Source organism: Cryptomeria japonica, chromosome 8 (genome assembly GCF_030272615.1).
Source record: "Cryptomeria japonica chromosome 8, Sugi_1.0, whole genome shotgun sequence".
NCBI classification, from domain to species: Eukaryota; Viridiplantae; Streptophyta; class Pinopsida; order Cupressales; family Cupressaceae; genus Cryptomeria; species Cryptomeria japonica.
In genome coordinates, this window is record NC_081412.1 from 598,539,386 (window position 1) to 598,565,432 (window position 26,047).

A 26,047-nucleotide genomic window follows, 5' to 3' on the forward strand; every position below is an offset into this window, starting at 1 on the left:
AAGATAGGGCTTAATCCCAAATTGTATCCTTTTCTTAACTCTTCTAAACTATCTATCCTTAATCATGATCACTCTTCCATCTCCATACTTTGAAATTTCGTCCTTGGGATGTATTTCACCTTGATGATGCTTATGTTGATCTTGAACATCCTGATGAAATGTGAAACACGCTCTTGATGCTTGATCCTGACCTTTCCATCTTTGATTTGAATGCCTTCACTCGATATAGGGGTATCTCCATGGTGTACTAACCTTGAATCCTGGATTTCCAAAGGAAAATTCAAGACATTTGCAAAATTTCCCTCACCTCCTTGCTATGCCTTGAATATCTGGGCGTTGTAAAGCCACATCCATGTGGTGGTTGTATCTTTAAATTTTTAATGCCTTGAATCACTTGTGCCATGATCCTTGTATTGATGTCTTGACATTCATCTTGCATTGTGATTGAACCTTGATGTTGTGACTTGTAGAGCGACATTGCCTTAACTACTTTGAATGTCTTGTGAAGTCTTCCCTTCAAGTCACCCCTTTCCTAGCCCTTCAGCATAGCTTCTAAATTTGATGTTTGATATACTCTACTTGCTGGGTTAAGTTGTTCCTTTCTTGTAATGAAGACCTCATAACCTGAAAGAAAGAAAACATATTGTGAATGGAATGCAACACAAATTACAGAAAATAGTTCCAGCATAAGCAGGCTTAAGAGGCTGATATACTTTAATTTTTGAAGTCTGAAATTAATACTTATATGCAATATAAGTACATACGTATATGGATAACCATCCACTGTATTGCTGTTCTGAATCTTATTGTTGTTACGAGCAATGTAACCTATTGAATGGGCTGTGGTCACACTATGATTTGCTTGGTCCTTGTGGATCGCTGTACTCGCAGATGCTGATAATACTCTAGGCTTCTTGGGTACAAACTGAGTCTTCTATTCTTGTAATATGGATGGTAATTTCTGATTCAGTTTCTCCAGCATTCAGACTGATCGCATTTTAGTCTTTTTCCCTCTACCTTCATTGAAACAATCCCATTCTCCCTAAATATCTTGGGAGTTCAAAGGTTTAACCCGTTTGAAACAACCTTGGATTGCACCCTTAAGTTTAAAAATCATAAATGGTTGCTTAGTACGTGTCTTTTCATTAATATGTGCTTTTAGGACAAATTGCATTTCTTCTTCCTTGGCCGCATTTTTTCATTCGTTGTTACTAATCGATCCTTTGTGGTCTAATTGCTTAAGGTGAGCAAATCACATTTTTAAACAACATTGCTAACTCGCCTCTCTTGATCAATACGTTTTAATCACATTGGTGCTAACGTTTTTAGACATCAAGACTGTGATTTTGTCTCTTAGAGACTTCACAAAATCGGTTTATGGATTTACCAATATGGGGATATCACACCTAGCTTGCACACATATTTAAATGTTGGGAGCGCATATAAAGAGGTAGTCTACACAAGTCATCATGAATGCATTTCAAGGGTTTGGATGCACAAAATTGCTAAGCACATCCAAGATGCGTGTTTACACAACTTGATCTCACTTTGGCAACTATGACTTAAAACCTTTAATTTTCTTCCTTGGGCGCATAATCAAGGTGGCCTTGCACAACCTTGGGTGGCAATGAGGGGTATGAGTGCACAGTCAATGAGCACCCTTGAGGTAGTGTCATGCATAAATGCGAGATGAACTTGAGGTGCTAATGCACTCAAAGGTGAGCGGGTTTTAGATATGGGTTTGCACAAACAAAGTTAAGTGCACCTTAGAGGGTATTCATGCACAAAGTGCATAGGGCAGTACAAACATGGTGAAAGACTCCTCCGTGGAATAATATTTAACCAACCTTTTGATTTGTAGTATGAAGTAAGGTGGATTAGAGGGGTTGCTAGAGTAGGCTTGAAGGTCTTGTTTCTACAACGCTATGCAAGAGTGTATATGATAGCTAGGCTTGCACAAATCTGTGCATGCCACAAGAGGGGTGATCTTTTATTTAGTCAAAATTTCATCTTCCTTCATCCCACACCTAGGGCGCATGCTAGGGGTTGTTTTGCATAAACATACATGTTGAAGCCTCCCTTGAACAAACACATACATTTTTTGAATGACAACATGAGGTAGGGCTAGACACCACTATACAACTTAGCCCCCTTAACCCTGCACAAAAGTGTACATGCCAGGAGGGTGTTAACCCCATACTTAGACAAATTTTCACATTTTCTCCCCTTGGGCCTGTTGATGTGTCTTTCGTACATGACCAAACACAGAATAAAATACCTAAAGGTACCTTATCCTCTCTTGAACAGAGTTTCCCGACTGCTAAAGATCTCGCCGAAGGATCAGTCGGAGTAACTCCAAGGTTCTGATATGTAGGTTCTCTACGTGTGGATAAGATCTTTGCGGTACGATGTGATTTTGCTGGAATCACAAGGGGACTTACTTTTGACGACCTGAATGTCTGATTTGCTTTGGATATTATTGGAACGTGGAATTTCACCGGCCCTTGATTTTGAAAAAAGGAAAAAGGATAAGGGTTGGAACGGGATCTATTTCTAACACTAAGAACGTAAGAGCAATGAATGATCTTTGATGAAATTCTAACTAAGTCTTGCTTTGACATCCTAGGATCATCTCCACAAGATTAGTGCGATCTTCTGAGGAAAGCTTTATGATGCTTAGATCACCGCTACAAGCATGGACATTGTCAGATTGATGCATATCAATGAAGAAGCGATAATTGAAGTTAAGCTTAAGCTGAATGATTTCAGTTGACTATGCAAGGCAAGTCTGCAATCAACAAACCGCTAGTAGTATGGATATACGAATTTCACCATTGATCATACAAATTTCTTCCATTCACCTAATACCATGAAATCAAATTTGAGAAGTACAGAGACCATGCAAATTGTTGAATCGACCCATAGAATTCACCATTTCTTCATTGAAGTTTACAAGTCTTTTGCAGCAATATCTTGACAACAATCTTTGCCTTCTCTTTCTACTCTACTCTAACCATTTCCTACTCTCTAACTATTCACTGTTAGCTCACTATTAACTATTAACCTTTACAAATGAGGAGCCAGGGCTTTATAAAGAGAACCCTTTACAAACAGACGACTTTGATTGACTTAGAACCAATGGCTAGGATTACAAGATAGAAACCCTAATTAGGGTTTGTTACAACAAACTTCCTCTAGCCAATGAGAAAATTACATTCCAAAAGTGAGAACCAATAGGAAGCATGGGTAGGTACATCGAAGTTTGTGCCGCCTTCGATAGATTAGATACATTGAATTTGGTCTTGCTGAGGTGGACCAATCCGATCGGAGGAATGATGACTAGGATGCCACCTTGTCTAACACTTGTGACTTGGTTGATCCTTTTTTGTCTCTGACGTGATGAACGATGTACTTCCTTTGCTTGACGAGGCTTCCCTATTGTCAAGTCTTCCTTCTCCAGTAGCATATCTCGCCCTGAAGTGCTGGCAAAGCCTTTCTTTGTCATCATGTGGTAGAATGAGGTCTTGAGGCTAACTTGAATTCCTTGAACACCCCTAGTCTTCCAACGCTTCAAAGCACCTTGAGTCCTCCCTTTCTGCATGTGGAACGTCCTTGATGATGATGGACTGGAAGAGGTCGTCCTTGTCCTGGCTTGGTCTCGTCCCATCTGCAAAATAAACCAAAGGATGATTAAGCACATATGACATATTCATTTCAACATATTTTTTTCCGCCTTAAATCATTAATGAGAAGACATCAAAATGGAATTTCGTTCAATATCCTCTCCAAGGACAGGCCCTATAAAAATTTCACTCTGGACCCTTCAGAAGGGTCAGGAGCGAATTTTGACATTTTAGTCCATTTACTTCATCTTTCCATACGTTCACAATCTTGATTTTTCACTATTCCATGCTCTTGTCATCATGACCTTGCAACTTGCCTTTGCCTAGCTCAAACAAGGTGAAAAATAGGCATTTCAAAGGATTTCGCCTTGTACCCTTTGGAAGGGTCAGGAGCGAAATTCATCCCTTAGCTCAAAATCCTCACTTCTTGCACCCACAACCTTCTCAAATGCATGCTTGTGGCAATCATTAAGTCCAATCCACCTTGATCACTGTCCTGGCCTAGCACAAACTTGAAGGAAAAATGATATTTTGTGAATTTCGCTTTGGACCCTTTGGAAGGGTCAGGAGCGAAATTCAAGTTTTAGGCTTGATCCTTCCCTTTACTTCAATTCATCTTACAAGGCAAAATAACATCACTCCACCTTCAACCACGCCCTAGGAATCAAAGTCTTGGCTTCACACAAGGAGAAAATAGGTGGTTTGAAGAATTTCGCTTTGGACCCTTTGGAAGGGTTAGGAGCGAAATTCTTGACTAAGCTCAAATTCCATCATTTTATTGTTTCAAAATGCCTCCAAGACAAGCATATGCTAGCCTTCTCTTCTCCAAAGCCTAGGACTCCACAACTTGACCTTCATCATGAGCAAATTAGGTGGAATTGAAAATTTCGCTCTGGACCCTTTGGAAGGGTCAGGAGTGAAATTCCCGACTTGCTTGTTTTCATTCACCTAGGTCTATCCCTTTCACTTTCATACCTGGACTTGGACTATCATCTTTGGATTCATCTCTCAACATGACCACACTTGCTTGGCCTCAAAATGACTAGAAAGGAGAATTTCGCTAAAAAACCATGGCCAGGGACAAGACCTATTTAGGATTTCGCCCTGGACCCTTTGGAAGGGTCAGGAGTGAAATCCTTGTCCTAGCCTAAAATCTTCATTTTTGATGTCCAAAACCCATTCCAGGACAATCCTAGGGGCATCTCCCAACCTCTCTCACCTTGGTCTAGGCTTTGACTTGACACAAATTTTAGAAGATAGAATAGGTTTTAGGATTTTCGCTCTGGACCCTTTGGAAGGGTCAGGAGCGAAATCCTTGTTCTTGGGCTCATTCCTTCATTCCACCACTTCAAGGGTCAGGAGCGAAATCCTAGTTTTTTCTCAATTCCTCCAAATTTGTTGATTCCTAGCAACTCAAAGACATGCCTAAGGATATCCCCAATCTCAATTCATCCTGACCCACACTTGTCTTGACCTAAAATTGGGAGAAAAGAGTGGTTTTGTGGAATTTCGCTCTGGACCCTTTGGAAGGGTCAGGAGCGAAATCCACACTCTAGGCTTGACTCTTCATCTTTTCAACTCCAATCTTCCTTGCAAGGCAAAAATACACCACTCCACTTGGATCCATGCCATAAGAATCAATGTCTTGACCTCATCCAAGATGAAAATAGGAGTTTTCAAAAATTTCGCTCTAGACCCTTTGGAAGGGTCAAGAGTGAAAGCCACTTTCTTGGTTGGTTTTCCACTTCCTTCATCCAATTCTCCTTCAAACTTGATCAAATTCAAGCTCCTTTCTCCACATTTAAGTGAATCCATCATCAAACTAGCTCAAAACAAGGTCGTTTTCATCATTTTAGGCAAGACAGAGGGTCAAACTGAGGATTTTGCTCTGGACCTAGGCCAAGGACAGGACCTATAGGGAATTTCGCTCTGGACCCTTTGGAAGGGTCAGGAGCGAAATTCTCTTTTTGGGTTGACGTCTACCACTTCATTGCCTCAAACCTCTTCTCAAAGGCAAATATGCATCCAAGTCTTCCAAACCATGCCTTAGAAGTTCCAAGCTTGGTCAAGTTAAAGAGCAAAATAAAGGAAATATGAATTTCGCTCTAGACCCTTTGGAAGGGTTAGGAGCAAAATCCATGTCTTAGGTCAAAATCTTCATTCCTCAATGCTTTCAATCACTTCTTGAGGCGAGAACATATCAATCTACCCCCACCATGTCCAAGGAACAAGGATGTTAGCCCAAACAAGGGAGAAAATAGTGTCTAGGGAGAATTTAGCTCTGGACCCTTTGGAAGGGTCAAGAGCGAAATTCACATTTAGACTCAAATCTTGACTTCATTTCTCACATTTCTTCATCCAAACAAGTGTTTTGCCCTCAATAATGCCTGAGAATGAGTTAGTTCTAAGTTTGGGTCAAAGTAGAATGTCTTATGGAGAATTTTGCTCCTGACCCTTTGGAAGGGTCAGGAGCGAAATTTGAAAATCGCTTTGGATCCTTTGGAAGAGTTAGGAGCGAAATTTGACATTTTGGTCTCTCCGTCAGGATTCATATATGGAATATAACATTAAAGTATAAGTTCTTATACTTTAAGTTATATTCCATGTATGCTGTCAGGATGTTTGAGAGTGGTTTTGGACCTCCAGGAGTTATAATGCAAAATCTAGTTTTTGGAGGATTCTTCAATTTTCCAGATTTAGTCAAATTTCAGAATCAGGTTGACATTCCAGATAGCCAAATTTTAGGACATTTGAAGATCAGGATGACATTCCAGACTTCATCGCTCACCAATTTGACTTAACTTAGACCTCCAAAGATGATACTCACTCACCAAGCTTCATTGACCTCCTCAAACTCAAACAAGACACAATTAGCAACAAGAACAAAACCTTGTCCTAAGGAAGACTTTCAAAGATTACCCTAACCTGGAGCATCCACTGACTCACCTTTAGCTAAAACAAAGCCTGCTCTCTTAGTGATCCCTTTGGCAACACTCAGCATGCAAAGGCTAATAGACAAAACCCTAAAAGACCTAGAAACAAACCCCAGAAAGCAAAAAAGTAGGGGTCCCCATTTGCAATGGGGCGATGTGTGAATATGTCACAACAGGGCCTTGTAAGCAAACTAATAATACACGACCATAAGCATTGTGCTTGTAGTTCCCGACGGAACTTCAAGCAAGCTTACCAGTACTTATTCATATATCCAACCTAACGACATCTTGCATTCTAACAATATTGACAATTTTGGCACCCTTCAACAACACTTGACAACATTAGCAACTTTGATAACTTTTGCAACATTGACAACTTGACCTCTACCTTCATTCTTGACACTCACAACACAAATCTCCTTTCAAGAGCAAGGTTAACAACTACAAGACTACTACCAAGCTTGAAAACGACCTAAGACACTTAAGCGAAGCAAAAAGTGGGGGTCCTCATTTGCAATGGGGCATGTATGTTTGGAACAAAACACAACTTCTGCACATAAATCTGCAATAATATCTCACAAATTCGCTAAAAGACATTTTCATTTCTACTCTTTTGTAGGAATGATATTCAATGAATAATTGTTTGAAAAACCTATTAGCATCTTCTATTTATATCTAGTAATGCACCCTTTCATCAAATGATATGACCCTCCAAAAGAGGACGGCCTTATGCAGCAGCAAATATTTTAATTTAATTTAATTTCCTTTCCCAAAATGTGCAATCAACCCAATGAGGTCGGCCCAAGCAAAAATGATTTTTATTTAAGTCTTTCAAGGTGGGTGTCTAGAATAATAAGAGGGGTGGGTCCCTCAAATAAGTTATTATCGGTATCATTTTGAAATTTAAATCCCCTTAAATTTAGGGCAGGTCCATGAGGGGGTTGTCCCATTTTTCTCATATTTATTTTGTATTTTTGAACTCAACATTAAGTGTGAAATTTATCTCCTTGCTCGATGACAACTTGATAATAGTGTCATAAATTTGGCACAAACTAACCTCCATCAAATTTGCCACGACTTACTCTTTGACATCAATGACAATAATCCAACAATCTCCCCTTTTGTCATTGATGCCAACCTTATGAAGAAATAATATATTTACGCAACAGGACTATACATCTCCCCTTGATTGAAATGCTCCCCCTTAATCTACCCCTCCCCCTTTGACATCAATGGCAAAGGTTTTCTGGGGTCAAAAGATAAGACAATGAATAGCTCCCCTTGAACACATTCTTTTTTTGAAGAACTTAGTGACTGAATTGGAATTATATCACTCCCAATTTCTTAGGTACTCATGCTCACAATTTGTTCCTTTGTATTGATATATTCCAACTTTACTTGCTGATCAACTGCCCGTTCCCTTAAGAGTGGTATTTGATGGGAATATGCTTTGTTTTGGAGTGCATGCCTAGATTCTTTGAAATGTTGATTGCAGTGTCATCACAAAATATAGATATAGGATGATCATATTTGACTTTGATATCTTCAATGCTTGCTTCACCCATAAAACCTTAGTGCAACAAGATGCTGTTGCAATGTACTTTGTCTCTGCAATGGATAGGGAAATTGACACTTGTTTCTTACTCAACCAAGAGACAAGATTATCTCCTAGAAAGAATGCACTGCCGCTTGTACTCTCTCTATCATCAATATCGCCGACCCAATCTACATCTGTGTATACTGTTAAGGTGAAATCTTAACCTTTTGGATACCATAAGTCTATTTCTAGTGTGCCTTTCAAATATTTGAATTCCTTCATGCACACGAGTTTCTTTAGGTGGAACCCATAACCTTACTACCATATCAATTGCTTGCAATTTGTTGAGCCTTGAAGCTGTCACATACAACAGCTTCTTCCTTACTTGATTTACATCCTGTTACCATGGGTGTGTTGACGCAATTATGATCGTCCATTCTGAACTTCTTTAACATTTCCTTCATATACTTGGTCTGTGAAATAAAAATCCCTTTATATGATTGAGAAATATGTAGCCCAAAGAAAAAAGATAACTCAACGAGCATAGACATCTTGAATTCCTTTTCCATCTCCATAGCAAAGTCTTGACATATATTGTCACTACTTGCCCTGAATATAATATCATCGACATACACTACAATTATCAATTGATCTTCATCAATGGTTTTGATATTAAGGTTGCCATCCACAACTACTTTCTTGAATCCTTGTAGGTATTTATCCAGCCTTGCATACCATGATTTGGGAGCTTGTTTTAGTCCATGGAGTGCCTACTTCAATTTGCAAACACAATCCTTGTTTTCTGACAACAAGAAACCTTTTGGTTGTTCCATGCAAACCTTTTCCTCTAGATTGCCATTAAGGAAAGAGGACTTCACATCCATTTGGTAGACTTTGAAATTTTTTGAAGCTGGTAAAAATTAATTCCTTCAACTTGAGCATACCCCTTGCAAACTAGTCTTGTCTTGCCTTGTTTCTCACAATTTGTCCATCCTTATTTAGCTTGTTTTCGAATACCCACTTGGTGCCAGTCACATTCTTATCATTGGGTTTTGGGACAAGTTCCCGAGTTTCATTCTTCTCAATTTGATCTAGTTCCTATTCCATAGTTTTTATCCAATGCTTGTCCTCGCTTTTGTAAAGTTCTTTAGTTATATTTTGGAGAGCAAGCAAAAATTCGCATGTTTTGATGTGTTGGTAAATCTCCTCCTTTGAATCTTTGTGTCTTTGTCCTCAATAATCAGGTCTTTTGGATGATTCTTTTGGACAAATGTGGATGAAGTCTTGAATGTTGCCTTTGGGTCCCTTTGCTCAATTGTCACTTTTGTAGTTTCTTCCTTTGTTTCCTCTTCTTTGTAGACTTCTTCATTTTGAGGAACACCTTCTTGTACTTCTTCTTCATAGTGTTCTTCCTCATCTACTTTCACATTTATACTTCCAATGACCTTGTGTGACCTCTTATTATAGCATTTATACACTTCACTTTTTGTGGTGTAGACTAGGAATATTCCTTCATGAGCTCTAGAATCAAACTTTCCTAGATCTTCTTCGTCTCTCCTCATATGACATGTGTTTCCAAAAAAAATGAAATACTTCACTGTAGTAGGTCTTCCTTTCCATAATTCATATGGCATTTTGCATCATTTACTTTGATTTGTCTACAATTCAAAATATAGACTATCGTATGAACCACATCTCTCCAAAAAGTGTCAGATAACTTTGACTCATTTAATATGGCTCTAGCCATTTCTTGGACTGTTCTATTCTTTCTTTCCACGGAGTCCTTGTGGCTGAAAAGTGTCTTCCTATCCCATGTTTTTCACCGAATTTTTCAAATTCATTTGAAGTAAAGTGTCCTACATCTGATCAAAGACATTTGTTCTTCAAGCTTGATTCGTTCTCCAGTAAGGCTTTGAATGCCTTAAACTTGTCAAGAGCTTCAATTTTTTTTCTCAAAAACGTGATTCAAGTCATTTTAGAATAGTCCTCAGTTAAGAACATGAAATACCTTTCTCCTTGCATACTTATTGTTCTAGTTGGACCACAAAGATCTATATGTATAAGCTCCAACGGTTTAAATGTAGAGTGTTCCTTTGACTTAAAATTCGCTCTAGGTTGCTTCCCAAGTTGACTTTGCTTATAGGTGATGTTTGTGAGCTTTGAAATCTTTGGCATGTCTCTCATGGCTTCCTTAGGACTAATTTTGACAAGATTGTCAAAGTTTAGGAGCTCCATTCTCATGTGCCATAACCAGCTTTCATCTTCTTGATTCATGCATCTTTCATTTTTTATTTAATTGAGGATGTAAAGATTATTCTTTGTTCTATATGCATCTACTATCAATTTCCCATCCTTATTGATTTCACCTCCTTCATAATGAAATGTGAGAGTGTGCCCTTGGTCACACATATGATTCACATTTAGGAGATTTTGCTTCAACCCTTTAACATATAAAACACTCAATTTTTGTTTTTCCTTTTTCTAGACTCAGAGTGCCCTTTCCTTTATCTTTGCCTTAGTATTGTCCCCAAATTTAATTGTCCATTCATTCACTTGTTTGAAAGAAGGAAATTTACTCTTATCACTTGTCATATGTCTTGAACAATTGCTATTGCTATCAACATACCATTGATCTCCTTTTGTTTCGTGCATTTAGGTTTGTTTGAACAAACATGGATTTTTCTTTGTTTCCGTGCTCTTGCCTTTTTTTTCCAAACCTTAGTTTATTCATCCTTCTTTTTGTCACGAATATCCTCCTCCTTGTTTTGTCTTGGAGGCTCAACAAAAGTACTTGTACAAAACTATGCTATGCACTTGAAATTGTTGCTCATGTAGCGTATAATGTTATAAACCATTAGAGGAGCAAATGAATTAAAGTTCCTTTTGAAGAGACTAGTATTATTCTTTGTATGAATTCTGCAATCTACTACTTTGTGACCAAAATGATTGCATGAAAAACAGTAACCATAAAAGGAGGGATGCAAACTAGTTATATGTTGTTGTCTTTGATGAAAGGATTTTATGAAGACGTCCTTGTTTGCCTTTGAAGGTGGGTTGTTCTTTTGTGGGAATTTATTCTCCTCCTCCTTGTTAATGCATTAGTAGCTTCTGCAAGATAAGACTTTCCTTACCCATTAATCTCCTCTATTCTGTTTTGGTTTACTCATCTATGCTATTAGATTATCTGATTTATGCTTTCCGAACTGAATATGTTTATCAGATTATAACATTGATCATGATTATAATATTGACATTGATAAAGATGAATTAGATCGACTACTTGCTTAACAAAGTTAAGCGTCGATCTAATGCTATTAGTTATCAGGCTTATTTACTTTGACACTGATTTACTATCAGGTGTGTTTACCAATCTGTTATCATCTACAATGACACCGATTTACTATCGGGTGTGTTTACCAATCTGTTATCATGACACGGATTCACTATCGGGTGTGATTATCGATCTGTTATCATTTGCAATGATACCGATTCATTGTCGGGTATGTTTACAGACTTGTTATCATTTACACTAGCACCGATTAGTTATCACCGAGTGGATCGGTTGCTGTTGGTAAGAGTCACGACCAAGTGACATCTTGGTCGGACATGTCTAAAAGACATGTTCGATCAAGGTGCCACTTGATCGTGGCAACCTTACTATATACACATCATTCAAAAGAAAGGAGATGACATTGAAATCGATACATGTTCATCCTCCATACCTGCAGCAAAAGAAAGACAACAACATTATTGTCATAGTTATAATATCAAAATTTTAAATACACCATCCTGCATATAACTTGTTCATTAAATTGGAAATTGCAATAACATTTACACTTCTTGTTGCCTTATTTTTCGGTGGAAGTCTTGAGAGCCTCAATGTAGTTTTTCAAACTTTCTTCACTCACCTTTTGTGGTAGATCCATAGCATTAGAAGTTGTAGCATCCGTTGTCTTTTGATTTTCATCAAAACCAAGATCAATTTTAATAAAAGGTGACCTTTTTGAATTGATGATATCATCCAATATTTTGGTACTTTTGTCAAATTTTAGGCTTTAATTAAACCATTCAATATATTTCTCAAACTCCTTTCTTAAAGAATCAATTTCAACTCCTTTGCCTTAAGTAGATCTCTTAAATCTCCTCAATCTGTTTAGTTTTTCTTAAAACTACTTGCACTTTTAAATCTATTATCATTTTATCTGATTTTTAAAGATTCTTTTTAGTTTTTCTTGGGCTTCACTGCCCTTTTGAATTCCTAGTTCTTGTTTTGAAACTCTTTTCTTAAGCTTCTCGTTCTCTATCCAAGCATAATGGTGTTATTCCTCAAGATCTACTCCCTCTTCATCTTCATTTCGCACCTCCTATAAATTTTTTTGTTCTTTCTTTTCATCTCTATGAATCTTTGCTTCCATTGCCATGAAGAGTATTTCTTCTTTATCATTGCTTCTTTTTTGCTTCCCTTTTGTTAGGATTTTAAAGCAGACAGGAGAAATAAACAATATTAAATATAATGCAGAAAATAGAGGCAAAAATAACAATTCACAATCACACGGAGATTTAATGTGGTTCACCCTATGTGGGCTACATCCACTAGACAAACAACCGTCCACTTCTTTTCTATTACCCAGCGAAGAGCAAATTACATATGATATCCAACCATAATACAATGTCCTCATAAAATAAGGTTTCCTTCTAGGGCAAACAAAGTGCACAAAATATTTACTGTTAGATCTATTGAGTCCAAAGGCAAAGCTCCTAGCACATTCCCTTTTCATGACGAAGATCATAAAATCCACATAGACTTTTATGGTGCACACCATTTTCATGATTTTTAATAAAAGCAAGAAGCAATCTTATAAAGTCAAAATTGAAAAAACATAGTTTTTGGAGCATTTAACCAATGTATGCCGCTATGTGAATAATGCTTATGACCAACCAACCAAAGGACCCTATCAGATTGTACACTGAATGTTGAGAATGCTACACTTGATAGATAATGTCAAAAGGTAAGACATAAAATAGTTGTAGGATGATTGAATTGTATTGTAGGGAAAGACACCGGCCATACGGTGGTATTAGGGGAATCTTTAATATTTTGTTTTCAAATATTTGATATTTCCACCACACAAGCTTGAATTTATGTTATTATTTATTGTTTTGTTTTTCTTTTCCATTTGATTCATTGTATGGTATTTTTCTTGTGAATTCCTTGTGAAGCATGTCTTAATCTAATTTCATTGATTTGGAAATTATTAGTGAAATTCAATGCTTTTGTTGGAATCAAAATTATTGACTTTTTCAAATCCTATATTGTGTTTGCAGAAATAAACTATCCATTTTTTGCAAGCCATTTCTTCATTGGCTGCTTATCATTGCACAATCCTTGTTTGTCTTCATTGATCTCTAGAGCTTCAACAAAATTACAATTTGATGGAACTACTTCATAATCCTCTATTTGGCAGTGAAATAGGCCACAAAGAGAATTTGTTTCATCTTGTGAACATGATTGTAATTCCAAAATTCCTTTGTCATTTTGTCCCATCAGACTATGATCTTGCTTTTTCATCTATTTTTCTTTGGAGTTCGAATTTGACAAATTTGAAGAAGTTGTTTCCTGATTGAGCATTTGGTTCTTTAAATTGATTATATACTTTCAACTCTTGTTCTTATTGGAGAATGTATTCTTTTTTCAATTGTGATTGGCTTTGTTGCTACCAGCCAACCCCAACTCAACTATGCATTGTACGCTTTCTTCCGTTATGAAATGATTACAAAAAATAACACATTTTTGTTCCAATAATTACCTTTTGTCCCATTAATACCCCAAACACCTTAATACCTTGTTGATCTATACCCACCTGTTGAAAAGTTGTGGGTCAAATGGTCGACTTGCTTTGACTTTTCCAAGTGTCTTTTGAAAGTATGTTCACATCAGACCCGCCATCAACAATTTATTGTGATATTCCTTCAAGGATCTTTGTATTCACCATTGTTTGTTTCTTTGTCATGTTAACTATCAATAACATTTGATTGATCACTTCGTTGCCTAACAATGGAGGTTTAGTTAGTCGATCTTCATTTTGCCAAATTCCAAATGGGTTCTAGCATGCTTTGTCTCATTGTTCCTCGATACGATAGCCTTTCAAAGTTTAGGAATACTTTGTAATAAATCCACTACTTAACTGATATGGTAGTGTGAATTACTTGCCTTCTAATGTTTGTATAGAATTGTAATTGATTTGTTACCATAATTACGTTTGTATTTGAGTGGCATCATTCTTAGCAATAGAATTCTCTCCCTGTGGGAAGATCACTTGTGTACTCTTGGTTCTCAAATTAAATAGGCACTTTTTTATTGGATGACCTCTAACTTGACTTATCTCCCGAAACATTAGGATAGTTGTCTTTGGTGTGACCTTCTCTTTTGCACTGAATACACCATAGTTTTAGTTTCTTTGTTGGTTTTTTACTTCACTTTCAATTCTTTCATTATTTGAAGCATTCCCCTTTGGAGCACATGTATTGTTCTTGATTCACTTCACTATTGTCATTTGAACTTCCTTCTTCGTTTGTTTTTCTTTTATCACGGGAGGACATTTTGTTTCCACTTTCTATGTCCATTGCTTGATTGTAGGTTTTTGCATTGGAAGAGGGTGGTACTACCTTCATTTTTTTCTTTCTTAATGACACAAGTAGGCCTTCAGTGAATCATCTTTTCTCTAGTCCATCGGTTGGATTATTTTTCAATTTTCAAGCAATTCTTTAAGTCTAGGATTGTAAGCTTGTGCATTTTTGTGTTTGTCTTGTTTTGTACTATAAATTTTTGCTACTATTTCATTATTATTACAGAGCAACTTAAACTCTTCTTCGAAAGCCTTATTTAATCTCTCCTATTTGTTTTGAGAGGCTTGGTCAGTTTCCAATCAATTGCTACACCTCACGAGGTGGTTGGAAAAGTTTGTAGCCAAATTGTCTTATCATCTTTGCCCATTTGTTGTCCAAATTATTTTACAGTCTTGTAGTGCTTCACAAGATTTTCTCATTTGTTGCTTGTAAACTTGGTTAACTTTTGCTTTTCTATACTAGGGCTTACCATGATTTTGCTTTGATGCAAGCCTAATGCTTGAAACTTGGTTGCTAGGGAGTTTTTATTTGGATGTTTTAGTGCTTCTCTCTTCCTTAGCTTCACCATTCTATGCACTTGTTTTGACTTTAGATTTCTTTTTATACACACTTTAATTTTCTTCTTCTTCTTTGACTTTGATTGACAACCTTTCAGTGTCCTAAAGGTTACTCTTGTACACTTCTTTAAGGAATTTGACTTCTTCTCCCAACTTACCGAATCTAGAGAACATTGTCTTGATTTTTCCACTTGGTTGGAAAGATTGACCAGCGATTTGCCAATAGTGGTAAGTGCTTGGCTATCTCCTCCCACTCTCCCTTCATATGTTGTCTTGTACTGGAAATGTTTTTGTTTCTTTGACTTCAACTTGGATTTCGACTTTGACTTATTTTGGGGCATGAAATTCAACTTTTAACTTGTATTGTTGGGGTTTATTTGGTTATTTCTTGTAGTCTTCTTCTTTGTCTCTTTTCTCTATAATCCTTAAAGATTGTTTGATCTCTTGGTCTTGACCACCTTGTGTTATCTTCTTGCCTTTTATTGGGGTTTGAGGGCATTAATGGCTCAAACCTGACTTGATTTATTATAAAGCAATGATGCCAATGTTTACTCACCTATTTGTTAAAATGAATGCTTGAAATAGTGCACAAAATTAATAATGCATACAAAATAGAGGAGTAAAGTCTATCTTTATTCACATACGAAATTATTAGAGAAGAAAACTAAAGATGGTCAGCCAAGGATCTGAGTCGATCTGACTAGATTATAATGCTTTCTTTGACAATACAAAATCTTTTTAAAGGACTTGATAGTTGCCAAGAGGAACGCAACCGTCGACAAACTAACTCTTATAACTATCCACAATTGACAAACAATTAGAACATAGTTGGATATGTAAATGTTATTGCAATTTCCAATTTAATGAACAGGTTATATGCAGGGTGGTGTATTTAAATTTTGATATTATGACTATGACACTAATATTGCTATCTTTCTTTGGTTAGGAGGATGAACATATATCGATTTCAATGTCATCTCCTTTGGTTTGAATATTGTATAAGTACCAAGATGTCACTTGGTCGTGACCCTTACTAACATTAACCAATTCATAACTAATCGGTGCTACAAAAATTAATGTATCGGTATAATGATAACAGTGCTTATACCCGATAATGAATCGTTTAATGCTTATGAACATACCTGATGGTGAATCGGTATCACTGTTAATAATAACAGCGCTTATAAACACATCCGATCATGAATCAGTATTTGTTAATTGTTTCAGATAAAACATACCCGATAATGAATCGGTATCAGGCATATAATAATGGATCAATATAAAGTAAACAATAACAATTACGGTTAGCATTATATGCTATCGGGTTAATACCCTGATAGCATATTAATGCCGATTCATATATGAATTGACATTAATATGCTATCGGGTTAGTAGCCCGATAGCCCTTTAGATTGACGCTTAACATAGTTAAGTAGATCGTCAATCTAATCCATCATTATCCAATATCAATATCATAATTATGATCAATGTTATAGTCTGATAAACATAAAGCATGAATGAGTAAACTAATAACAGAGTAGAGAGTTAGGAGAGTCTTATCTTGCAGAAGCTACTAATGCATTAACAGGATAAACCATATTATTAAAACATTATATTAAGTATTTTATACTAACGATCATTGGAGATCATTTAAGACAACACTTTTAGCGTAAGACCTATCATGTCAAACGATCATTTGAGATCATTTTTAGTTGTTACAATCATTTGTTGAGAACTTGCAATGAAGGCCAAGGCGTTGACATAAACAATCAATATCGTGATTACCCTCTCGCTATTTGAGGTAGAGATTGAGATCACATGGATTCTTGGTGAATCCATGACATGAGATGCTCATCAATTTTGATGCACTAGGCTTGGGGACCTGTTTTCAATTTCACTAGTATGCAGGCTTTTTGTTGCTGTCCAGGTGCAATTTACACGAGGTGTATTGTCTTGCTCTTTGCAATCTCCATCGAGGAAGGCATTTTTAACATCCATTTGACAAACTTGTCTCTTGAACTACATTGCCATTGCCAAAACCATCTTGATAGTCTTGATCTTTGTAGTTGGGGCATTAGTTTCTTCATAGTCAATGTCTTTTTTATGGATAGCCCTTAGCCACAAGTTATACTTTGTACTAGTCATGCTATCATGTGCTTTGTATTTGATTTTGAAGATCCATTTGCAACTCCACCAAGCCTTTTGCAGTTCTTGATTCACATTTTTAATCGTATTCGCTAATGCTAGAAATTCAAATTCCACCTCACAAATGAAGCCATTGATACTTGTGCTCTGAAATTGAATCTTGCAATGGGAAGATGTTTGGTTGAGCTAGGAGTGGTAATGGCCAGAGCCTTGCCTAAAGTACCCAAATCCTCTTCTTTGACATACTGTATTGAAATTGCCTTTAACAAGCCCTTGTCATGCAAGAAATCTAACAAGTTTTACTCAAACATGGAAGTCAGATCAACATCAACGTCACTCTGAACATCCGCCTTTGAGTAATCAGAACATATTACCTCACAAATAGCATTCTCTGTGGTTCCTAACTGTATTACAAAGATATTCTTTAGTCTCAATTTGGTGAATGGTATACAAAATGCAACCTCTCACTTCTTTGCGTAAAGATGGAAATGGGTATCCACCGCATGTGCCATTGTGAGTTGTAGAAAGAAAGAAGGGCAATCCAACTTTTCTGACTTTGGAATGACTTGAAATATCCAATGAAATGATATAATACCTTGTGTGAAGTAATGCTTTGGAGAAGGGGATGGTGCCTTAAAATGATGGCTAATTAAAGAAGTGACTTCATCATTGTTGAATCCCTCAACAAATCATTAATGATCATTATCAAGTCTTGAGCCCTCTACTGAAATGTATGAGTGAACATTTGGATCTGTCATAATTCCAATATTGGATGGACCTTCCCATCGAGTCAAAGTAGAGTCCACGGTAGAGTTTCCTTGCATTTCGATGTCGAAGTTGGCAAGTAAATCTTCATCACATTGGCCTCCCAAAAAAAATGCTCCAATGTAATTGTTGAAATAGTCCAAAACTGGCCAAGGTTTTTGAGGGATAATTATTATTATCAATTTTCCAGCATCGTGGTCCTTTATTGTGAATGTCATAAAAGATAACCATGAAATTGTTGGAAACATGGTTGCTGTTGAACCAAAAGATTGACCTATTAATGCCCGATACAATTGCGTGACACATAGAATCCACGGGAAGCGGTTAAGCCATGTTGCAAACCCGTCGCTTGCGCTGCACAACACAAGGAGACCAAGGGTGCACACCTTGCAACAATCCCCCCCCCCCTTCTCCCCAGCGCAAGCGGGGGTTTGAACCCGTGATGAAGCTCTGATACCACTTGTTGAAAACATGGTTGCCGTTGCGCCAAAAGATCAACCTATTAATGCCCGATACAATTGCGTGACACATAGAATCCATGGGAGGTGGTTAAGCCATGTCGCAAACCTGTTGCTTGCATTGCACAACACAAGGAGACCAAGGCCGCACACCTTGCAATATAAATTACCTTTGATTTTCAATGATTTAATTTTACTTTTGTTTGCGACCTAAAGTCATAAAAGCAAGGCATGAGCGTCAGCCTCATTATTAGATCCATAAGACAATATCTAAGGTTTCTTTGATCAGTGTCCCTTCATTATCTCATATGATACATCCTACTCTAGAGATTTGAGGTTTTTCCGAGAGTCCACAAAATTTTGGCTTCTAGACTCCCAAATAAAGGGGTTCTACTTACAAATTTTTCTTGTCAGATGAGGAAGATTTGACTCCAGTCGACCCTTGCATGGTTGTGTCTTCACCAAATATTGCTAGTTACATTTGTACTTGAATTTATTCATAGTTTTTGGGAGGCAGATACATGAATAACATCTATGTTAAGCTATTTACTCTTATCCCACTTGTATATGTCCTTTCATCAATTTCTTGACATTCTCATATGGAGTTTGTAAAATCTAGTGTGGTCTCTTTGAGATAATTATTTTGAAATGTAGGATAGTTCCAAAATCTGATGGAAATTTTATAAAAAGCCTTTCAAAATTTGGAGGGCATGACTTCAATGTGTGTTGTCTAGCTTCATAACGATTGCTTCAAAAGGCATGGAATGGATGATTTGAGTGTTCCAGTTTTGAGAAAGGAATAAAAATCCTGATAAGATCTGTTTATGTGTACGTCTCAAGGATTTGGTGAGCATGTTAATGCTCACATTACATAAAATGTTCTAAATGAGGGAATGTTGGTCTCCAGGGTATTGTTGATTTTACCTCAAACATATGACACTGGAAATGCACAAGATTACGTGTGTTTAGTTTACCAGCATCACTTATCGTGGATATGAAATGAATTCATGAGCAGTTAAGCATGTTTAATCACAAAACCCCTAAAATTTACACTCAAATCAAATCTACCACTAAATAATAAAGATGAATGCATAAACAATAAATCATGATATCAATTATCCCTCTAATGCAAACACTTTATTTAGCTCCATTGTTTCTTCAAGCTTCCTTTGAAGAATGATAGTATTGTTACTCTTAGATTTTAGCACAAGGATAAATAACAGTATGATCACATGAAGATTTTGATTTCCAAATGAAATGGATGAAGGTGGCATTTATAGATTTCTGAAATGGAGATAAGGATGAAGACTTGAGTTAACTCAGCTGAAAATGGAAACTTGTCATTTTGAATCCGTGAGAGGATAATAATGAATTATTCTATTTAATTGTTCCCATTTAGACACTAAGTTACAATTGAAAAGAAGAAGAAGATTCTAAGAAGATTATGTTTCTAAAATGAAGACTGAAGAGATGGAAAAAGAAACTATGAATGGATAAGTTAGCTCACATTAAATAATTAAGAATTATTTAATTAATTCAGAGGAAATGGAGGGAAAATTCGATTTGAAATACTGAAATAGGAAAATGATGTTAGTTAATATTAGAAGAATGATTGATGAAACCTGACAAAGAGATGTGTTAGTCACTTTTAAGGTGTCGACACTTATCTCTAAAGTATCTTTGGTTCTACCAAAGAGTGTTTCTTGAAAATTTTGAGTGCTGGTGTGTGTCTACGAATAGATTCACATATGCATACAAATATATCCAGTAGCTAGGGTGCTTTATTGCTATGCATGTTACATTTATTTAATTATTTTGGCTCTCTAGTTCTGCAAATTTTGATGTAATAATGCTGCTTTATTATCAGTTTTTGTTTGTTTTACTATTTTGACAGCATGTAAGAAGCAGACATGTAGATTTGATTTTGATTTAAACTATTTTTTATTCTTTTCAAAACTGTAAAACGATAGTTTGTCTTGTACTTCCACCTTCAAGTTACACAGGTTCGTAATCAGCAATATCTGATTGCGGCAATGTTGTTGTGAGCAGAGATTTAAGGACTAGTTTTGGCTGGCCACAGATTGCTTGCTTGGCGCCTCCAACCTTCTCTTTTAAAGCAGGATATGGCAAACCTTTTGATGGAAGCCATGCAAAGGCCACTATTACACTTGAAGCATGAACTGCATCATAGAGATGCTTGGCGTTCAATGGTCCTTAACTTGGCAGCTGCTCCAGATATTTCAATGGAAGCAAGGTCCCTCTTTCATAAGTGGTTCCTACTTGTGTAAGTCTTTTTTCCCTTTTCTGTATTCCATGGACCACACCTCATTTTGTTTCTGTTCTTCATTATGTTGCTTTAAGTGGGCTTTGATATGCTTTTTGTAGCTGGAAGCTAATGCATAAGAGCAATCTATAGAGGTTTCATTTTTGCATGGAATTATGCCGGTTACTGTTCAGGCATGGTACATCAGAATGCCTTGATTTCAATTCATCTTCTCTGGTGAGAAGCAGTAGCATCCTTAATTTTATCCATATTTGCATGCCCCATGATCACTTTATAGCTGAACAATCATGTCTGTCAAAAGTCGTCTTTCGGGCTTGGTAGACTGATCATGTGATTAGCAATATATTTATTAGATTTAATTTTTGTGGGATTTGAACCATGTGGTTTTTGGTCATCTCCAAGATGACCTCAACAAAAATTCAGTACACTGGTGATTTTTTCTATTGGTGTTGGTAATAATCACAATGCAAGGGACCACCTAGCACACAAGTACCTTTAAGCATTTGTTAATGGGGGGAGGAACAGTGTATACATTCATCACCTTGGCCTTTCACCCTCTAGCCTCTTTCCCATTGGCAAAACTTTTGGAGTGTGCAATACCTTATGAGTCACCCTTATCATTGTAATTCTTATCAATGAGGATTAGCACAATTACAACCCACTCATAATTTATCTGTCTCTTTTCAAGTTACTCTTTTGCTTTGATGTAAAACTTATGGTGAAATGCTTCATGGAATTTTAATGGAGCTGAAGCAGGAGTACTGTAGCAATATGAGTAAACTGCTTGTCTTTAGTCTGGCATAATTGTGCTTTTATTTGGATGAAACAATGAGAGTAAATAATTGTTTAATGCAAGTGAACCTTGTAAGGTCAGAATTGAACTTATGCTAACTATAGATGATAAAGTATAACTTGTTTATGGTTTAACATTGCACTATAGGGCTTCTAATGTTCAAATAGGTCTAAAATAAATTCCTAAATCAACATGTCTGTTCTAACAGTCACTATATGTATCAGTTAGCAAGTTTGGATATGTCAGTATTTGTTGGTGTCTCGTCTATTAATATTTTTTTGACCTGGAAGCTGGAAGCAGGAAATGTGGCATCAATATTGATGGAGTAACATAATGTGTATTCAACGTACTGTGGGATCTATGGTTGTGAATCTTGTGATTTTTTCAAGTACTATATCTTGTTTGATAGAGCCAATGTGTGAGTTGTAGTTTGATTATGGTTGTGATTTAATGTCATTTGCAGAGGTGCAGATCGCATATTGGAAGTATGCATCGAATTGGTTGCTGCAATAGTTGATGTGATTTTACAGCCTAGTGCTTGGGGTATATCAGTAGATGATGGTGTCAAGCTTCCTATTTCACATGCCTTCTTCTGCCTTAGACAGCAACCATTGTTAGTGGCTTTAATGAGACCCCTTTCATATGGCAATCTTTTGACAATAGTTGATACTTTGGAAGACATGCAATCCTTACAATTATTTGATGCTTACTATTCTGGAGCAGGCACTTTGCCATGTATTCCCACTTCTGTTAAGGGGAACTCGTCATCTGATTGGCAATCCAGTGAGAATTCTTCACTCGTAAATCATAATTCTGCATGGTATGAACTTTGTATGTCATGTTAAACATTAAGTGCATTATCTATTTATCAATATATAACATGTGGTTATGTGCCTAAACATTATTTGGATTTGTAATTTCAGGGCACTTCTTCTGGAGTTTCCATCATGGTTTCATTTTGCATCAATGATACTATTTAAACCAGAAAATATTGAATGTCCCAACACAGAGCCTGGATCTAGGTATCAGGATGCTGAACAGTTTCATTCAAATGATGACATTCAAGATGTTAGCGGAGTGCAATCAAGTAAACGTGACAGTTCTGATAATGCTGCTAAATATTTGGGATGGATATTGAGTCCCATTGATGCCATGCATCGCAGTTTGGTTATTAGGTCTCTTTTACAAGCATCAAAAGGTTGGACTATTTGGAGATCAAAGCTGCTGATGTCTTCACGGAGAAAGAGAATAGAAGAATGCCATAGCAATGAACATGACAGCTTTATTTTGAACAGTAAAAATAAACTAAAAAGGAAAAGAAGCCTTTTCCATTCTGGAAATGAATGTGGGCTGGATATCAAACTCAAGAAACCAAAGGTAAATGCTGTTAAAACTGATGTGCTTGAGATGGACATTAACCATGGTATGGAAGAGAATGATCACGTACTGATGTTATGGCTTGATGAGTTTAGTGACATGTGTAGAAAGCTATGGATTAGTCCTGTAATTTCTTATTCAATAAACACAAATGCTTGCAATGTACCTAGGAATTATGAGGGTTGGGACGAAAGTGAATCCGTTGGGACATCAGGAAAGGATGAGAGCTCAAATCAAAATAGATCTTCAGATACTTGGCTGAAACAATATTCATTCTTGAGAAGAATTCCTTTTGGACTTTTCCTATCAAATGTGGATATCTTGGATGACAAGGCTTGCCACTTGCTTCTTCACTTTGTTGCAGCAGATAATGACTTGGCATTAATTCCAGGGTCGGCTGTAGATGCCTACCAGGAAACTAAGGAAAATCCATGGCCTTCTGCACAAACTGGTCCGATTTCAACAAGTTCCTATGGGAAAAATGTAAAAACGGATAATTACACTGAGGGACCCACACTTCAAACTGAAATCTCCAAGGATTCAACGTTATGGTGTTCTCAGATTGAAGGGAAAACAAATTGGACAAGAGTTACAGCAGTCATTTTCAGCCTTTTTGACATGATAGACTCATATTATGGTCTATTTCAAACTGTTAGTGGCTGTCAACATTTCTATTCTGAAGTAAGAGAAAAAGCAGGGAAATTCTTGGTTACATGCATTAAACAAATATTAGAATGTCCAGATTTCTGGGATCCAAGATTGCTGATTGATCTGCGAAGCAGATTCGCCAGTTGGATTCAACAGAATGAAGCAATATGTACTGAAGTTTCTTTGCACCTAGATGTTTTGACCTCATTGGATTCAAAGATATCATCACTACAAACAAATCTGTAAACGAAAATCAGTATCTCATTGCATTCTGGATTTTTTGATGAAAAGGAAATCTCTCGTGTATCATATTTTTCTAGCCCATAAATGGGAATACATATCTTAGTCATTGTTCTATATTTTGGCTTATGTCAGGCTAACATAATACCTGATTTTGTAAAGCATTTCAATTTATGAAGATCCTATATACCAAGGGGGTGAGCATCTGGTATGAAATCCTAATTGGCAAGAATGGTGTATAACTAAGAAATCTGATTCTAATAAAATTGTATATTAAATTAATACTTACATACTTCCAACTGTTTTTTTTTTATCACTAGCCAGATTGTGGACTTGTCCTATATTAAGTATTATAATGAAGCACCGTGGTTGCACTTATATGGGCTTAAGATAATTTATATTTGATATCCTACTTAACTGCACTAATGACCAAGAGAAACGACACCAAAGGAATTGATGAAACCAGACAAAAACTAACAAGGCTTTGGTACAATGACAGAAAGGACACATGCCGAGTGACAGAAATGTGAACACCTAAGGTGCAGGAATATGAATCCACTTCAGCCAAGGCACCTTGTACACCTCCAAGCTTTGGGATGCATAACTCAAACAAACAAGGGAAAAGGATTGAAGAGAGAGGAGGGATGAAGAAGATAGATAGGGGGGAGAATGAAAAAAAAAGAAAGAAAATATATTAATGTCCGTTAATGACAAAAAATGATCAAGGGGATTGAATGTACATGTACAATAGCAAAGGATAGGGCAAAAAGTTCCCTAAGCATGAAGCAAAAACAATGGGAATAGCTAGAACATGAAGGTTATAACCTAAAAGGAGTAGCCCCTATACCATTACAATTATAAAGAGAAAAGTGGAGATAGAACCTTGCAAAGTAGTAGAAACAAAGGAAGACTACTTGGGCAGAGAAACAAGTCCTTAGGTGTTCATGCTAGTGACTTGTTTGAGGAGCCATCAATGTTCTTTATCATTGTTGGAGTACCAATGCCATGACTGAGAATGCTTGGCTGGAAAAGTTGAAGGCCAAAGGGTTTGGGTTGGACAATCTTATGAAGTAACCAATTTTGCATGGGACCTTTTCCAACATTCAAAGATGAACTGCAAATACTATGAAAGAAACTATGATGTGAGCTTGCCCTTAAGATTTGTGTTGTGGAAGAGAACCACAATAATCATATTGAGAGGTAAGGTGTTAAGTAGCCTTGAAGATTTCAAGGAAAAATAATCCTTTATTGATATGTTCCTATTGTTACATGAATGAATAATATGCCAAGGGCCCTTAAGGTCTTGAACATGAGAGGGAATAAAACTAGAATCTTTGTATAAACAATAGTTCCTCCTACAAATGTCACAATAAACTTGACATAAAAATAATGTTTTTTAGTCTCACTCAAAGAGAACAAAGGTGGTACAATTTTTCACTTTGTAAAATATGATTATTTGACTCAACACAAAGCTAATGGGAACACACCTATAGTAGACCGAGGTAAATCCTTAAATCATATAAGACCAAAGACATTAGAGATAGGTAGGCCAAACAATTGTCTCAATAGCCTGTGAGAAATGGTTAGCATAGAATTAGGGTTGAAAGAATTTAGGGGAAGATCCATGTTGGATGTATAAACAATAAATGTCCTCTTTGAGAGATTTATTGAGCACCTCTTTCCCAAGAGGCTATGGTGACCACGTAAGTTATCTAAAATGAGGTAGCTTAAACGAATGACAATAAATTGGAAGAGTAGATGGACCTTGGAGAACCAACATTGATGCTTAGGGGGAGCTAAATATGCAATCTTCTAAGAAACAAAGTCCTAAAAGGGATTTCTTCAACATGATGAAAGAAAAGCATTAGTGGATTTCAACCTATGAAAAAGGTAAGCTAGGCTAAAGATATTCTCAAGGTGATGAGATTGGGCCACAAATTCAACTTGAACCATCTATTACTTTCAATCTAAGACTAGTAGCAAGAACCCAAATTCTTCCTTTATATGCATGGAGTGTTGTAGTTTTACTGATTGGGTTGAGGAGGTACACCTTCAAAGTG

At 36.7% G+C, this 26,047-nt stretch overlaps 1 protein-coding gene across 4 annotated transcripts in view; it reads left to right on the forward strand.

Moving 5' to 3' along the window:
- LOC131049313 (uncharacterized) overlaps window positions 1-24,104 on the forward strand; it is a 79,700-nt gene extending 55,596 nt beyond the window's left edge. For 3 of the 4 annotated variants that reach the window (XM_057983358.1, XM_057983359.2, XM_057983360.2), the window contains 3 exons: window positions 20,726-20,929; window positions 22,186-22,542; window positions 22,646-24,104. In XM_057983358.1, the coding sequence (XP_057839341.1) occupies window positions 20,726-20,929; window positions 22,186-22,542; window positions 22,646-23,993 (1,909 nt within the window). In that variant the 3' untranslated portion in view covers window positions 23,994-24,104. The remainder of the gene's footprint in view (window positions 1-20,725; window positions 20,930-22,185; window positions 22,543-22,645) is intronic. The other variant, XM_057983361.1, reaches the window with a different exon arrangement.
- The last annotated feature ends 1,943 nt before the right edge of the window (window positions 24,105-26,047 follow it).